Source organism: Pelobates fuscus, chromosome 1, assembly GCF_036172605.1.
Source record: "Pelobates fuscus isolate aPelFus1 chromosome 1, aPelFus1.pri, whole genome shotgun sequence".
Classification (NCBI taxonomy): domain Eukaryota; kingdom Metazoa; phylum Chordata; class Amphibia; order Anura; family Pelobatidae; genus Pelobates; species Pelobates fuscus.
In genome coordinates, this window is record NC_086317.1 from 293,180,677 (window position 1) to 293,198,264 (window position 17,588).

General features: G+C 39.5%; 1 protein-coding gene across 1 annotated transcript in view; it reads left to right on the plus strand.

Annotated features, from left to right (window-relative positions):
* Positions 1-17,588, plus strand: part of ABI3BP (ABI family member 3 binding protein) — a 416,270-nt gene that overhangs the window by 162,887 nt on the left and 235,795 nt on the right. Inside the window, exon 5 of the mRNA XM_063457646.1 lies at positions 8,548-8,717. Coding sequence (XP_063313716.1) covers positions 8,548-8,717 — 170 coding nt within the window. The remainder of the gene's footprint in view (positions 1-8,547; positions 8,718-17,588) is intronic.

The following is a 17,588-nucleotide window of genomic DNA, read 5'->3' on the forward strand; positions in this document are numbered from 1 at the left end:
GGATATTTGAGTTATGCAGGATTACGCTATGTATTTTTGTAATTTTGGTTCCAGACCTTTGTTCTATCTCTGGATATACTACTGTACTTGTGAGATACACCAGGAAGATCACCTTCACAAGTGTTTTTCATTTCTAGTGTTTTCTTTTTTTTTATATATATGCAAGATGGCGTGAGATGCAATAATGAGCCACAACATTAAAACCACTGAAGTGAATAAGCTGAAGTGAATAACATTGATTATATCATTACAATGGCACATGTTAAGGGGTGTGATGTATTAGGCACTAAATGAACAGTCAGTTCTAGAATTGTATGTGTTGGTAGCAGGAAAAATGGGCAAGCCAAAAGCTCTGAATGACTTTGACAAGGGCCAAATAGTGATGGTTAGACAACTGGGTCAGAGCATCTCCAAAACTGAAAATCTTGTGGGGTGTTCCCAGTATGCAGTGGTTAGTTCTAAGTATGAAAAGTGGTGCAAGGAAAGTCAACTGGTGAACCGGTGTCAAAGTGGGGAGTGAAGGCTAGCCTGTCTGGTTCAATAACATAGAAGAGCTACTGTAACTCAAATTGCTGAAAAGCTTAATGCTAGCTTTGATAGAAAGATGTCAGAACACACAGTGTAACGCAGTGTGCTGCATATGGGGATGTGTAGCAGCAGACTGGTCAGAGAGCCCATGATGATCCCTGTCCACCTCTTAAAAGACCTTCAATGGGACCCATGCAGCAATGGAAAAAGGTTGCCAGGTCTGATGAATTATGTTTTGTTTTAGATTAGTTGTATTGCCAGATGCATGAGCTTCATTTAAATGTAATCTAAATCAGATTGAGCATCTGATGTGCTGGAACAACAAATCTGATCTATGGAACCCCCACCCACCTCACAACTTGCAGGACTTAAAGTATCTCCTGTCTTAGTGCCAGATACCATAGGACATGTGGAGAAGTCTTCTGGAGTCCATGTCTCAATGAATCAGAGGTGTTTTTGCAGCAAGAGTTGGACCTATAATTATAAGGCAGGTGGTTTTAATTTTGTGACTGATCAGTGTAATATCCTCCATATGTTAACCATTCACTCACCAGTGTGTCATGAGCCATTCTTTGAGATTATACACTTGTTTTATATATGCCTCTATTGTAATGGGGGCATAAATATAATTAAGCAGCATGTTTACATATGTTGTCACAGATTGTAAAACAATTCAGACTAAACTAGAGCTTTTAAGACACATGCTTTAGAGAATATTTTATTTCTATTACAGATTCTACAGTCATGTTAGGAGTTCCTTTGGAGTTTAAACAGCAGGGAGAACTGCCAAATAATTACATTAATAACATATACACTATTAGCTAAGAATCAATTTTGATGGGTATAAAGTTATATTGCACAAATAAATTTTCTGGGAACCTGTCCAAATTTTGTGCTGAACTGCTGTCTCTTGACACATTGATTGTAAATTTGGTTGCCACAGTATTCCTTATCATATAGCACTTTAAACACTAGGGAGGCATGGGATTTATATAGGAAGGACTTGTTTTAATCAAGATTCTTCCCTTATGTTATTCTATGGGAGCTGTTAGACAACCATAGATTATTATTGTCCTAAGTGGAATCTGTCCAACTTTTATTCTACACAGTAAACGTCCCATCTAGTCTAAATATCTGATATATAATAATGTATATTTATATAATTTAGTATAGTACAAGTCGTATGCCTATTGACAGTGCTGTTACTCATAAGCATAGGTAGACTGAAGCCCTGGACATGGGGCTCTCTGGCGCCGGATCTATAATGGTGGTGGAGGGGAGGATATTAATGTATGCTTTTTCTATTTTTAATAGAAAAATATTTACAGTATAATGCTCTGTTTAACTACTTAGCTGTAGATGTTGGGGGCCCCCCAGGTGACTATTAGGTTAGGAGGAGGTGCTAGGGTACAGAACTTTGCTGCACACCCCTCCTTTAGTTAACCAGCATTGCAGAATCACAATGAATAACTGGCTGTGCAGAGTGTACCAGCTATGCTTTCACTGAGATCCCAGAGTGCAGTAGCAGCATGCTGCTCATGAGTATAGAGGACACGACATAAAGAGGCAGTGATATGTCATGCTATCCCACCTGTCTGTTAGTGTATGGGTGTTTCAGTTTTTTCCCTGGGCTCAAGCTCCAGGTGTTTCAGGAAACTATCAATCTCCTTGCTGTTAATTAACCCATTAAGGACAGAGGCAATTGTACAACTTCTGAACCAAAATAAAACCTAGAATTTGCCTACAATGCATTTTTCCAAAGTAATTGAAGTGTTTCTTTTTAAGGGCACCCATACACATTTCATATTGCTTTTAAAGGAGAGAATGACTTTGTATTAATATCCTATTTATAAAACAACATTAAGTATGAATAAAATGTTAAAAATGGGGAAAAATTTAACAAAACCACCTTTTTCAGATGTTTGCTTCCAATAATTTTACACATCAAGTGCAACTAACCAAAAAGAGTTCAAATAGATTCACGCATCAGTCCTGATTGTTAAATCCTCATATGTCTAGGATCTAAATTAGTTTTTGTTAGATAACGTTTAACCTATCACATCCCCACACTAACCCTATATCAACTCTTACCTAACCTTATGCTTACACTAACTATAACTGTACACCTAGGCTTATCTTACCTCTAACCTTAATCTTACTCTATCCAAACCCTAGAGCAGTATTAACCATAATCCGGCATTAATCCTTACGCTACACTTACACAAACACCTAACTCCACATTTTGTGATTTAAAAGGTACTGATAGGCTGAGAGCATTAGCTGACACTTTCAGCCCATAGATGGTGCCCGTGTTTGTGTTTGAAGTTTGGGAGAAGTCCGACTGGAGCCTGACTAAGACTTTGGGGTTAAACTGTTCCTTAATGGCTTGCTGAGTTACCGTCAGTGGTTAAACCATTCATTAATGGTATCTGACCCTCTGCTTGTTATATTGTTAGTGAACTTGTGATGCCCGTCCTGACCTTCAACTACATCTCTGCTTATTCCCTATTTGTACTTAGTTTGGTTCATTTTCTTTAGCTACCTGTTGCATTGTGGGTTCCTTCAGCTAAAACCTTACAGCTTCCCTTCAATATTGTCTATTTGGTGTGGTGTTTATTTGTTGTACAGGGACAAAGTCATCTTTGGGATTAAAGTAACAGAGGATGTATTTCATTTACATATGTGGTACAAGGCAGTAAGGTTATCTTGTATTAAAGTCAATTTAAAGGTTACTTTGCAAAATATGGTGATCCTAAGGTTATGTTAAAGTTATGCTGTCAAATTTTTCATAAGCACCATGGTGTTAACTCATGAAATAGACGGATCTCATCTGTATTTTTTGTGCCGTCTTTATTTATTGTTTTTAAGCTAATGTTACCTACCAGGCATATTGCATCACAAGAATATTTAAAGAAAAGCGGTATATCTACAATAAGCCAGCAGCAGATTAATGTAGACAGCCAGCTCGATATCAGCAGATATATCTAGATAACCTTCAAAACATATAAATGTAACATTGAAGGTTCATAATTAAAGAATTTTCCTAGCTGGAGAAAAAAAAAACACTTCTTAGGAGATGTAACTGTATTTTGACACTATGTTTAAATAATCTACAATGTAACTCTCAAGGTGGACTTGAATGTAACAGCAATTATGTTATTAAAGTTATTAATGTATTCATTAACTGCTTGACATCTCATATACACAGAGTCTCAAAATTACTTTATTATTTCAGTTGCCGATGAGAACCTATAAAATTAAACTCAGTACACCATATGCTGCTTCTGAAGGAAAAGGGAAAAGAAAAGTAACTTGATAGTTGCAGGGCAAAAAAATCAGATCGTGTGATTTCTATATACTGTTGTGTGGGAAACACAAGTTGCTCCAGATAGTTGTAAAGGCAAAGAGAACAGCAGGTTATACAGGCCTCTCATCAGAGTCTACGTAACCTTCATAAGATCAGGTTGGAGTCAGAGAATCTGTTGACGGGAGGCTGCTGTCAACAGTGAAGCCTAGATGAAGACGCTACTAGTGAGGACCTCTGTCTGCAACCAAGGTGTAACTAGTAAAAACCCTGTGAGGGTAATAGAAGGCTAACCTCCCTGTATGCCACGCTGAGCTAAGATGATAGCAAAAAGTGTACTATGAGGGTCTGATAGAGGTAAAAGTTATTTGGCTAATATACTAAAAAGCCATGGACCCTAAATTGAAATAGATGCTATTGCCTCAGCTACCAAATTTGGATAGAAGATGTCTCGGAAACTCCACCACTTGGTTATAGTTATTTTATTGAGCTAGTAAAGAACATTACATTTGAAGACTCCTGACCTTCATTCAGTGGTAAACAATTTTCAAGCAGTTTGACACAAAATAAGGGTCCCTGGCCACCCACATACTGGCACCTGCTGATAGTGCAGCTAAGGTTGAGATTACATACTTCCTTATAGCCATACCAATTCTTACCACCAATTGGGACTGTGATAGGCTGAAAGCAATCAACTAATTATATCAGCCAATCACAGCTGCACATTGCTTCTTTGAATAATGCTCCCCAATTAGCCCGAGCTGCACATAGGGGATGGTCTACTGGGGACTCTTGTTTAGAATTAAAATATTAAAATGTTTTAATGCTGATTAAAAAGATGTGAAATAAGATGCAGCACTTACAGTCCTACAGTGTACCTCTAATAAATATAAAATATTTATGAAATACTCCCTTTGACTATGTATTTTTGAACTACTTTGTCTTATACATTTTTCCTCCACCTGACAAAACCTGGCAAAAGGCAAAGCTAACCTTGTCAGGTTTTGTCATTTCCACCGGCCATCACTAGTGACAGCAATGAGGAAACTGCGCTGTCTATCAAGGCTCCTGTGGTCTCGCTGGATCCTTCATAGATATTAGACATGTGCAATTAATTTTGTTCCGAATGTACATTCAGACAAATTTCGTGAAATTCGGACATTCGGATGCTTACGAATCCTCGAAGTTCGAATTGCCGTAGTGCTGAATTTCCAAAGTGCTGAACCGAATTGCAGAATTGCCGAAATGCTTTGGATTTCTAAAAAAGTGGAAAAACAAGAGCTGGAGGGAGAATTACGTGAATGATGACAGGAAACTTGAGCAATAGGCTAATTCCTGGCACTGGGAGCCCTATAGATGTGTAAGTGGTTGTGGTGGCAGTCCAGGAACTGGGAGCCCTACAGATGTGTAAGTGGTTGTGGTGGTTAGGGGTTAGGGAGCCCTACAGATGTGTAACTGGTTCTGGTGGCAGTCCGGCACTGGGAGCCCTGTAGAAGTGTAAATGGTTGTGGTGGCAGTCTGGCACTGGAAGCCCTATAGATGTGTAAGTAGTTGTGGTGGTTAGGGGTTAGGATTAGGGAGCTCTACAGATGTGTAAGTGGTTGTGGTGGCAAAGTGCTTCGGATTTATTAAAAGTGGCAAAACAAGAGAGGGATGCTTACGAATGTCGAAGTTCCAAATTGCCAAAGTCCTAAATTATCAATGTTCCGAATTTCGGTAGTGCCGAACCGAATGCCATTGGTCCGAATTGCAGAAGCAGACAAATATTTTTACTTACCCGAACCGAACCGAACAGAATTTTTTGCCCATGCACATCCCTAATAGATATCAGTGTTCTACTCTTGCGCATGTGCTAAAGTACAGTACATGTGTGGATTACTGGGAGATGGAGTGCTAGGCAATAAAGAGGATCAAATGGATGGTCATGGCAGCAGCTTCAGATAATTAAACCTTATCTTCACTGGCACCACCAAACCACAGCACTGCATGAGGCAAAGTCACCATTGAGGGTATTTGCGAACTATGCAAAGACCCAAGAAGGTGGTAGATATTGCTTACCTAGATTTCAGTAAGGCTTTTGACACTGTTGCACATAGAAGGCTTATCAATAAACTGCAATCTTTAAGTTTAGACTCCAATATTGTAGAATGGATAAGGCAGTAGCTGAGTAACAGGCAACAGAGCGTTGTAGTCAATGGAGTATATTCAAAGCATGGGCTTATCACCAGTGGGATACCTCAGGGATCTGTACTTGGACCCATTCTCTTTAATATTTGTATTAGTGGTATTGCAGAAGGTCTTGGTGGTAAGGTATGTCTTTTTGCTGATAATACTAAGATATGTAACAGGGTTGATGTTCCAGGAGGGATAATCCAAATGGCAAATGATTTAGGTAAACTAAAAAAATGGTCAGAGTTGTGGCAACTGACATTTAATGTGGATAAGTGCAAGATAATGCATCTTGGACATAAAAACCCAAGGGCAGAGTACAGAATATTTGATAGAGTCCTAACCTCAATATCTGAGGAAAGGGATTTAGGGGTGATTATTTCTGATGACTTAAAGGTAGGCAGACAATGTAATAGAGCAGCAGGAAATGCTAGCAGAATGAGTGGTTGTATAGGAAGAGGTATTAGCAGTAGAAAGAGGGAAATGCTCATGCCATTGTACAGAACACTAGTGAGACCTCACTTGGAGTATTGTACCATATCTCCAGAAGGATATTGCTACTTTAGAGAGAGCTCAGAGAAGGGCTACTAAACTGGTTCATGGATTGCAGGATAAAACTTACACGGAAAGGTTAAAGGAACTTAACATGTAGAGCTTGGAGGAAAGACAAAATGGGGATATGATAGAAACATTTAAATACATAAAGGAGGAAGAGACTATATTTAAAAGAAGAAAAACTACCACAACAAGAGGGCATAGTCTTAAATTAGAGGGGCAAAGGTTTAAAAATAATATCAGGAAGTATTACTAGTAGTGGATGCATGGAATAGTGGTAGAGGTTAACACAGTGAGGGAGTTTAAGCATGCATGGGATAGGCATAAGGCTATCCTTATTATAAGATAAGGCCAGGGTCTATGAAAATATTTAGAAAATTGGGCAGACTAGATGGACCGAATGGTTCTTATCTGCCGTCACATTTTATGTTTCTATTTAACTCACTGACAGCCAATAGTGTTGACCAGGCGCAGTTTAGCTTCTCACTGGTACAGCACAGAAAGAAATGCTGTGTAATTTATCAATATGTTGCACCATTTCTAGAAAGTGGTTATAAGGAAATGTAAGATAGATACAAATAAACAAATTCCACATATGTAGTAGGTTCATTAATTCAGGCTTAGCACAAAATCACAGTTTAATATATTGCATACACTGTTGCTACAGCCAATCACAGGGTGAAACACGCATCCTCTAGGGTTTTTTAGTAGCATGGTGTACTTACTATGGTGACAGATTACACAGCATTTCTTTCTGTGCTCTACCATTGAACAGATAATCTGTGCCGGGTTGACATTATTAGCGGTCAGCCAGTAAAATTTGTTGCAAGGTTGGAAACCAGTCAGCAATTAGTAGCCTTTATTAACTGCTGACCAAAGGCAACTCTCTAATTAGGTGGTGTATGCGGTCGCCTAATGCCTCGCGGCCGCCCAAACCACCTGAGGGCAGACTGTCTGACTGAGGTCCCGACACCAGGAGGGGGCCCATCGGCTTGCCGAATATGCCGCCAGGTGCGAGGCCCCTCCAAGCTGCCGGGCCACCATCGCAGACACTGGTTTGCAGCTCCGCAGTGAGCAGAGCTGCAGGCCATGTGTCTCGTGAGAACTAGCCAATCAGAGCGTTGCCGCAGGTTACCATGGCAACGCTCTGATGGTCTTGCAAGATACATGGTCTGCAGCCCTGCGGAGCTGCATACCGGAAGTAATGGCCACTGGGCCATAAGGGAGCTTAATGAAGCAGGTTTAGTGTATAGATTATGCCTCTGAAATTTCACTGCTCAATTCTCTGCCACTTAGTAGTTAAATCACTTTTGTTTCTGTTTATGCAGCCCTAGCCACACCTCCCCTGGATGTGACTGACACAGCCTGCATGAAAACAAAATGATTTCCTTTTCAATTAGATGTAACTTATTTTAAAAGTATTTATCTCCTGCTCTGTAAATTGAACTTGCGCCTATAGGGTCCAGCATGCTAATAACAGAGCAAGAGATAAAAAAAATGTAAATTAAACAGAATGTACAGTAAAGGAAGTGTAAGCATTATATGACTCTTACAGGAAGTGTTTAGGAAGGCTGTGGAAGTCACCTACAGGGATGTGTGACTAGAGCTGCATAAACCAAGTGATTTAACTCCTAAATGGCAGTGAATTGAGCAGTGAGACTGCATGGGCATGATCTGTACACCAAAACAGTTTTATTAAGCTAAATATGTTTTGGTGACTCTAGTGTCCCTTGAAAATATTTTTCAAAATGACAAATAATTTAAAACGTTGAGCCAAAAATATGAAATCATTTGAAAAGCTTCTCCTGAAATACTAAATTAAGACCAAGGTTGGAAACAAGCCCTATGTTTCCAAGGTTTTTTTTTTTTTTACCACATCTTGTATTGAGTTCCTTGGCAGCTGACAAAGTCATTATATCAAAATAAAATAGTAACATTAAGAAAAACAAACAAATGATTAAAATGCTAATAATGTGTTTTTCTTCACACAGGTTTTATACAGTGCGCTACAAAGAAAAAAACAAGGACTGGCTATTCCAGCTCTGCCCAACAACTGAAACAGTAATAGACAATCTAAAACCTAATACTCTGTATGAATTTGGTGTGAAAGATAACACAGATGGCGGGATCTGGAGCAACTCATATAACCATAAGACAATACGTAAGTAACATCTTCGCAATTCCATGTGTCCCCCTGAACTTTTTATTCATTTGTTTTATTCTTTATTTTGAATATGAATATCACCAATTCAAATAAATCAGTAACATAACACAAAATGGACCAGAGAATCGACCTGTTCTAGACGGCTTGACTACCACGCTGAACTTTTTATTTTTTATTTGTCATCATATATTATTAAAATATATATATATATATATATATATATATATATATATAACAATGTCCAAATACTTGCACTCCAGTGTAATCGGTTATGTGGCCCGGTGCTTGTCGGCATCAATAATACATATAGTAGTTTTGAAAAGCACTCCAAGGACTTCATATAGGTGAAAATAAACTTAGCTTTATTCAGCAACAACCACAGGTGATCGACGTTTCAGTCCTACAGCAGGACTTTCATCAGGATAACAGTGCATTCAAAGTGTAACAATTTATATAATAAACATAATAATTCAAATACATTGGATACAGCTGAGTCTTACCTGAGGCTGTGTGTGCACCAGTGCTTTGCCCGCCGAAAAAACGCGGGCAAAAGCCGAATTCTACATATTGTATTCAGCAGCTGTTGCTGCTGTGAACCTCTGTGTGCAGGGGGTTGTCATGGCAACCGGGCGGGACGCTAGGAGGCGTGGCTACACTTGTTACTATGATCGCAAATGCGATCAGTGATCCGGCCCCGGCAACGACACACAGCTCAGGAAGAAGAAACAATTAGCGCAGGGACTCAGTGTGATCGAGCATGAAAGCTCGGACGGGAGGAGCACTTAGCACAGAGCTTCAGTGTGATCGGGCATAAAAATACAAAGCTATAAACAAACAAATCCATACACAAATCAATACAAATATACAACGATTTGAAGGGAGGGCAAGGTACTAGTTAGTAATAGTATAGTTAGCTAAGGTCTATATACGTAATATCGGGGGAACTTAGACGAATATTCAGTGCCAGAAAATACATAATAAATATGTGAATATACTGATAATGGAAATCAGAAGAATAGGATACATAGGTAATACTTGCCCTGGCGGTATACAGCGCAATATATCCATATATTCTAGTTCCCTCTATTGTATGTAGTTATTAAATGGCTGATGTTGTGTATAGCTGATCGTATAGCCAACCAAGTGGTTCTACAGTAAATAAGGATGCTGAAGACACTTACAGTCGTCCATACATTGCACACTACCGGGACCCCGGCTTGCTACAACAAATACATATGTATATATGTGTCAGGCATACATACCGGGTGCTAATCGGTCATATCCTAGAGTTGGAAGTAACGGCTAAGGGAGGCCTAATGAACCAAACTACCATGATGGTGACCAGAATTAGTGGCATCAAAAGTTTATACATCTATTATCTTATTCACAACTCTGGCTGCTAAAGGTACCCTTGTGTACGGTAACAAAGTGGTAGTAGTATCGGCTTGATTAACTGCTATGGAGATTAGCTATATAAAGTAAAGTGAAAAAACGCCCTCAAAATCGGTGATAACCCACAGTGCAAGGTATATACATAGGAAAATGTCCATATTGCATATCTAGTATGGGTCTTGTTATACATTATGGTCTAGATGGCAAAGGACCAGCTTTGCACCCGTTAACTCTTAAATACTCTTTGTGTATCACAGTCTCCCTTGATTTGAATAATCGGATCGGAGTGTAAATATCCATCCATCGGGGAGAACCTCTGCTTACCAAAGCGACAACCTATTACTTTTAGTGCACTACTGTTCTTCTAACCTGCACAGATTGCAGTGTTGTTTTAGACAGTATATTGGTATTCACTACTCACTAATCACTTTTTTTCACATTGGAATTACACTGAGTTTACAAATCTACATGGAAGAATTTTTTTCCCAAGCGGGAGGACTACTGGAACAGGCAGAAACCTTCCAGTACACAGAGGAGGATGCAGATCGCATTAGATGGGACTCCCTAACAACTGACTTACCACAAACTACGACCCTGAAAGACATATACCTTGAACTGACCCGTCTTAAAAAGAAAGAAACTGATCTGGACCTGCATGGATTGTTCCTGTCGGATTATCACAGACAACTGCAGATCCCTAGGGGATTTAGAATTAAAAATATTCCAACCATAGGAAGGGCCAAACCAAAAGTCTGCAAGAAGTGGATAGCAGTCCTGAACAAATGCTCATTGGACTTGATTCTCATTATTATAGAAGACGTCAAGGAAGACCTGATAAAAATCAGACAAAGAATCACGCAACTGGAATCCAGAGAGGCACTACTCTTGACATCAACGGAGGCAGCCCCGACCATGCTCAGGTTGGAACAAAATATCAAAGAATATAAAGCAGACCTCATCAGGTTTAAACGTGAAAAACAAGAGAAGGTGAGGAGTGATTACGCAGAACACAGAGTGTACAGGTGGCTGAGTGGGCAAAACGAACTACCACGCTTTGCAAGGAATAGACGCCCTATCCGAAAACCACGACAATACACCATTGACAAGACCTCAGGAGAATCTACCTCAGACTCCGATAACTAACAAAGATCAACACAGAACCAAGCACCGAGTCATTTTTTAGAGAGAGGGACAACAACAGCTGGAATAACCACAAGACAACGAGCCAGACAAGACCCAGAACCAAACGTTTCATCACGAGACGAGGACAGCGAGGCGGCACATATCGGTCTGAGAGGGAGACCACCTCGACGAAAGTAATCCCGGTTTTCAACTTGTCTACACGAGAACTGAATGGTGCTGAGATCCAGTTGCTGACGAAAGGACTCACCTTTGTGCCCACGACGTACCCTGTACCGCTGACCCAAGAAGTCGAAAACTATAAATTTGGAAGGTCCTTAAGACTCAAAGACTTCTTTAAAACCAATAACACTTCGACAGCACCAATGAGTCACTTCAAACCTAAGAGCACCTGGGACCCACTCCCTAACCAATCCACCATTAAGACCTTCTTGAAATCATTAAATCAAGAAACACAACACCACCTAACGCATGGCCACAAACCCAGACCAAATATAACAAAAGAGGAGCGACGAATCATCACCTCATTGGCCAACGACCCAAACCTGGTTATCCGCCCGGCAGATAAAGGTGGAGGAATTGTCTTGATGAACTATAGTGACTATAGACATGAAATACTGACCCAACTGGGAGATGTAACTACCTATCTAAAATTGACAACCGACCCAACACAGGCGATCATGCTCCAAATTCAACAAATACTACAACGAGGATTAGATGCATCCTATATTACACAGGAACTTTACCAATTTCTACTGCAAGAGAAACCCCGGACACCCATTATCTATACACTACCTAAAGTCCACAAGCACCCGACTCTACCACCCGGTAGACCTATAGTCTCGGCAATCGGAGGGGTACTAGAACCCATTGCCAAGTGGCTGGACTCACTATTCAAAGAACCAATTGAGAGCCTGTCAACATGCATTAAGGATACTCCTAGCCTGCTAGCTCAACTTAAACAATTTACCCACTTGGAACCAGGAGTGACTTTCATCACATGTGATGTCAAGAGCCTGTACACTATCATCCCGCACGACACGGGCATCGAGGCAATGAGGAAAATTCTTACAGCATCACCCTCGTACAAGGGACCACCGATAGAGTACACACTGGAACTACTCCTCCTGGTGCTAAATCAAAACTACTTCAGGTTTGAACATACATGGTACCAGCAAAACTCTGGAACTTCGATGGGAGCAGCCATGGCACCTATGTATGCTAATGGCTTTATGTATGTGTTCGAGCAGGAGCACATACTGAGGCCATTCCATAACAACATTTTATTTTACAGGCGCTTCATCGACGACATCATTATATTGTGGAAAGATGAGGGCACATCACCGGAAGTGATGCTCGAAACTATAAATAATTTGAATACACCAGTCCGGCTCACTATGGTCACCAATGACCAGTCTATTGACTTTCTGGATGTACGCCTATACAAGGAGAACGAGAAGATAGCCTTCACACTCTACAACAAACCCACGGACAGGAATACCATACTCCATGCCAACAGTTATCACCCCAGACATTTGATTAACTCTCTACCACGATCCCAATTTATGAGGGTCATCAGGAACAACTCCAACATAACTAATACCAAGCGACAGTTAAATTTGATGTGGGACAAATTTCTGGCCCGTGGATACAGCCCAACTGTTTTGCAATCAGCACTCAGTAAATGCTATGAAGAGCAGCCCGTACAAACTCCTAAGGAACAAAGATTGATATTCCCCGTGACGTACACTACCATCTCAGACCACATCAAAGAAACCGTTAACAGTAACTGGCGGATGATGATTAATGATAACAGTCTACCAAGCCAATTTAAACAACGACCCATGATGTGCTACCGGAGGGGAAAGAACTTGAGAGACCTACTAGTCAAGACGGACCCATCTCATTGCTACAATCAACCCTCACCCCATCTGAATCTGGGTTGCTACAGGTGTTTGGGGTGCGTTATGTTACCAAGTAAAACCTTTACCCACCCACATTCCGGCAAGAATTACACCATCAAGCACAGACTTACGTGCACCAGTGACTTTGTAGTGTATAAACTCGTCTGCCCTTGTGGATTGACTTACGTGGGCAAAACAGACCTACCCTTGAGGGAAAGAATGCGGAACCACCGATCGAGTATACGAGTGGCATACAGAGACAAGGGATCCGAACAACCAGTGGCGAAACACTTCTTTGAAAAAAGCCATCCTCTACCGTCATTGAAGTTCATAGCAATCGACCATGTCCCACAACCAATGAGAGGAGGAGACCGTAAGAAGATTCTGCTCCAGAGGGAACTGCACTGGATTAGGACTTTGGACACGGTACAGCCTAGGGGCCTCAACGAGAAATACAGTCTGGGCATCTTTCTATAAGACCCATACTAGATATGCAATATGGACATTTTCCTATGTATATACCTTGCACTGTGGGTTATCACCGATTTTGAGGGCGTTTTTTCACTTTACTTTATATAGCTAATCTCCATAGCAGTTAATCAAGCCGATACTACTACCACTTTGTTACCGTACACAAGGGTACCTTTAGCAGCCAGAGTTGTGAATAAGATAATAGATGTATAAACTTTTGATGCCACTAATTCTGGTCACCATCATGGTAGTTTGGTTCATTAGGCCTCCCTTAGCCGTTACTTCCAACTCTAGGATATGACCGATTAGCACCCGGTATGTATGCCTGACACATATATACATATGTATTTGTTGTAGCAAGCCGGGGTCCCGGTAGTGTGCAATGTATGGACGACTGTAAGTGTCTTCAGCATCCTTATTTACTGTAGAACCACTTGGTTGGCTATACGATCAGCTATACACAACATCAGCCATTTAATAACTACATACAATAGAGGGAACTAGAATATATGGATATATTGCGCTGTATACCGCCAGGGCAAGTATTACCTATGTATCCTATTCTTCTGATTTCCATTATCAGTATATTCACATATTTATTATGTATTTTCTGGCACTGAATATTCGTCTAAGTTCCCCCGATATTACGTATATAGACCTTAGCTAACTATACTATTACTAACTAGTACCTTGCCCTCCCTTCAAATCGTTGTATATTTGTATTGATTTGTGTATGGATTTGTTTGTTTATAGCTTTGTATTTTTATGCCCGATCACACTGAAGCTCTGTGCTAAGTGCTCCTCCCGTCCGAGCTTTCATGCTCGATCACACTGAGTCCCTGCGCTAATTGTTTCTTCTCCCTGAGCTGTGTGTCTTTGCCGGGGCCGGATCACTGATCGCATTTGCGATCATAGTAACAAGTGTAGCCACGCCTCCTAGCGTCCCGCCCGGTTGCCATGACAACCCCCTGCACACAGAGGTTCACAGCAGCAACAGCTGCTGAATACAATATGTAGAATTCGGCTTTTGCCCGCGTTTTTTCGGCGGGCAAAGCACTGGTGCACACACAGCCTCAGGTAAGACTCAGCTGTATCCAATGTATTTGAATTATTATGTTTATAATATAAATTGTTACACTTTGAATGCACTGTTATCCTGATGAAAGTCCTGCTGTAGGACTGAAACGTCGATCACCTGTGGTTGTTGCTGAATAAAGCTAAGTTTATTTTCACCTATATGAAGTCCTTGGAGTGCTTTTCAAAACTACTATATATATAGTAGCATTCTAATTATTGTGTATCATATTCAGTTATATATATATATATATATATATATATATATATATATATATATATAACTGAATATGATACACAATAATTAGAATGCTACTATATATATAGTAGTTTTGAAAAGCACTCCAAGGACTTCATATAGGTGAAAATATATATAACTGAATATGATACACAATAATTAGAATGCTACTTATTTTACTTTTCCCTTTATACTTTCCTTCCCCATATAAAAAAAAAATATATTTTATATTTTTCATAGCCCTGAAGATAAATTATATAGCCTATATATATTTGGGCCCTGTTCTATATAGTGTCAGTCAAATTTGATGAGAATTTCTTGCATTACAGTAATATCTTGTAAGCCACTGGTATTTCTGGACCTAGCTTAAGGGCACTTTGCTAATGCTGTCTCCACTGCTTTAATGTTAGCAGTATGTATGGTGGTAGCATGTTTTTCATTTAGTATTTTACTCTTTTTTATTGCACATTTATTCTACATAAAATGTATGATTGTGTAAACATGTTTTAAGGCATTTATATGCATTAGCAAATGAAAAATGCCTCTAATTTGCTTTTCAGCGATATTCGCTTAACAGCAGTGGTCTGGAACCTAACCCATTGTATTCATAATGCCAGTATTACTAACTTACTCACTTTGATCATTGCATACATTTTCATAATATTCAAAACTAAAGGTATAAATATGTTCAATTGTATTCTATCTCTTATGTTATTTAATAATTCCCTTTTCCCTAGTAGTTTTCTAAATTTCCAGTAGTAGGCTGTTTAAATAGATACTAGCCTTGGAGAATTTTTCCAGTATGTCTATTTTGGCCTTAAAGGGACACTATTGTCACTAGAACAATTACTGCTTAATGTAGGTGTTCTGGTTTGTATAGTCTGTCCCTGCAGGCATTTTAGTATAAATACTGCCTTTTCAGACACAAGGCAGTGTTTACATTACTGCCTAGGAACACCTTTAGCAGCAGTCACTCAGACAGCCACTAGAGGTTCTTCCTCAGTCAGTGCTGCATAATGTGCAGCACTGATGTTCAGTGTCTCCATTCTCTGCATTGAGGCACTGAACATTCCTCGTAGAGATGCATTGATTCAATGCATCTCTATGAAGAGATACTGCTTTGCCCAACATGGCGTTTTGCGCACTTGCCCATAAGTCTCGACTCCTAGTGCTTTACTATGGGATGCATTGGATTGGCTGAAATCATCAGAATAAATTATTTCAGCCAAGGAGGCAGAGTGGGGGCAGAGTTGGCCACAATCCGACCTTTGTGATGCTGGAAAAAGGCAATTGTCACCTTTTTACATGGGGGGACCTGCAACCTAAATTGTGTTTTACACCTGTACTGTCAGAAATACACATTTGTTCCATTCATTTTAAAATTAATTTTCAATTTACTTTGAATTACCGAAACTTTTCACTTTAGTATTGAACCCTGATCTGTCACTTTTGTGGACTGGGAATCACAGAAAGCACACTATGAAGCATAAACACAACCAGTAGTTTTACTCACTTTATTATTAATTTTAGTAGTTTTAGGCAACTCATTGGAAAGAAATTAAGAACTTTTATACTAAGATTTTTTTTTTTGCTAAACATGTTAAAGTAACATAAATCTCTTGTGCCTTAAAGGGATACTCTAAACACAAAAACAATTCTAACTTCACACGTTAACTGCTCCCACACTTATTATATATAATTTTGTTCAGAATAAATAGGGCTTTCTTTACATTAAATATTTGTCATTATTTGACATTTAAATAATTTTAAATGTTTATCAAAAATATTAATTCATTTGAAGAGCTTATCTGAAAAAAAATGAATTGAGGCCATGGCTCATTAAGGTGGCTTTGTCCCAAATGATGCTATCGAAGATGTTATTTTTCTCTGGAACTTTGGGCTAATAATGAAATAGAGCCAAAATAAGACTGGGGCTTTACAGGACCCCACTCATGGTTCTAGCCTGTGCCACCAGTGCCCCTGCACAGACTTTTTCCTATCTCTTACAGAGCAGGGGTGGCTAAAAGGTAGATCTGCAGATGTTGAAGAACTCCAAACCCCATGACGCTTTGCATAACTTTAGAATGGTTTTAGAATGACAAAGCATCATGGAAGCTGTAGTTTTTAAAACATCTGGAGATCTACCTTTTGACCACCCCTGCTATAGTGGATAACCCACTTATGGCAGGTTTAGAATGTTTTATAATGTAGAATGTATCATCCATACCTAGATTATTCTCAATAGTACCTTAGCATAAATCTTACCTTTTAGCTGGGTAGTTGATATGTACTGGACATTTGGTAATTTGCAAGATCTATATGACTGTAAGAGGAAGGAAATCTGCATTCTTTTTAAAGATTTTTTCTTTAAAGATATTTTAGTTCTTGTATGTGTCACTATCGTTTTATCCGTTTCCAAAACAAGCCTATTCACTGGACTGGGGCACTGAATTTTAATAACATGACCCTGATAACACTGATCTGCTATTAAATCATAAACTGTTGTTTAATCAAAGATCACTCTCGGATTTTGAGGGAACACCCTTCCGATGACCCTTCCAAAGACATGGTTAGGCAATGTGCATTACACACATCATAATAAAATTTTAATCATAATTAACAATAAAAATAGCTTTTTCAATAGTTGCA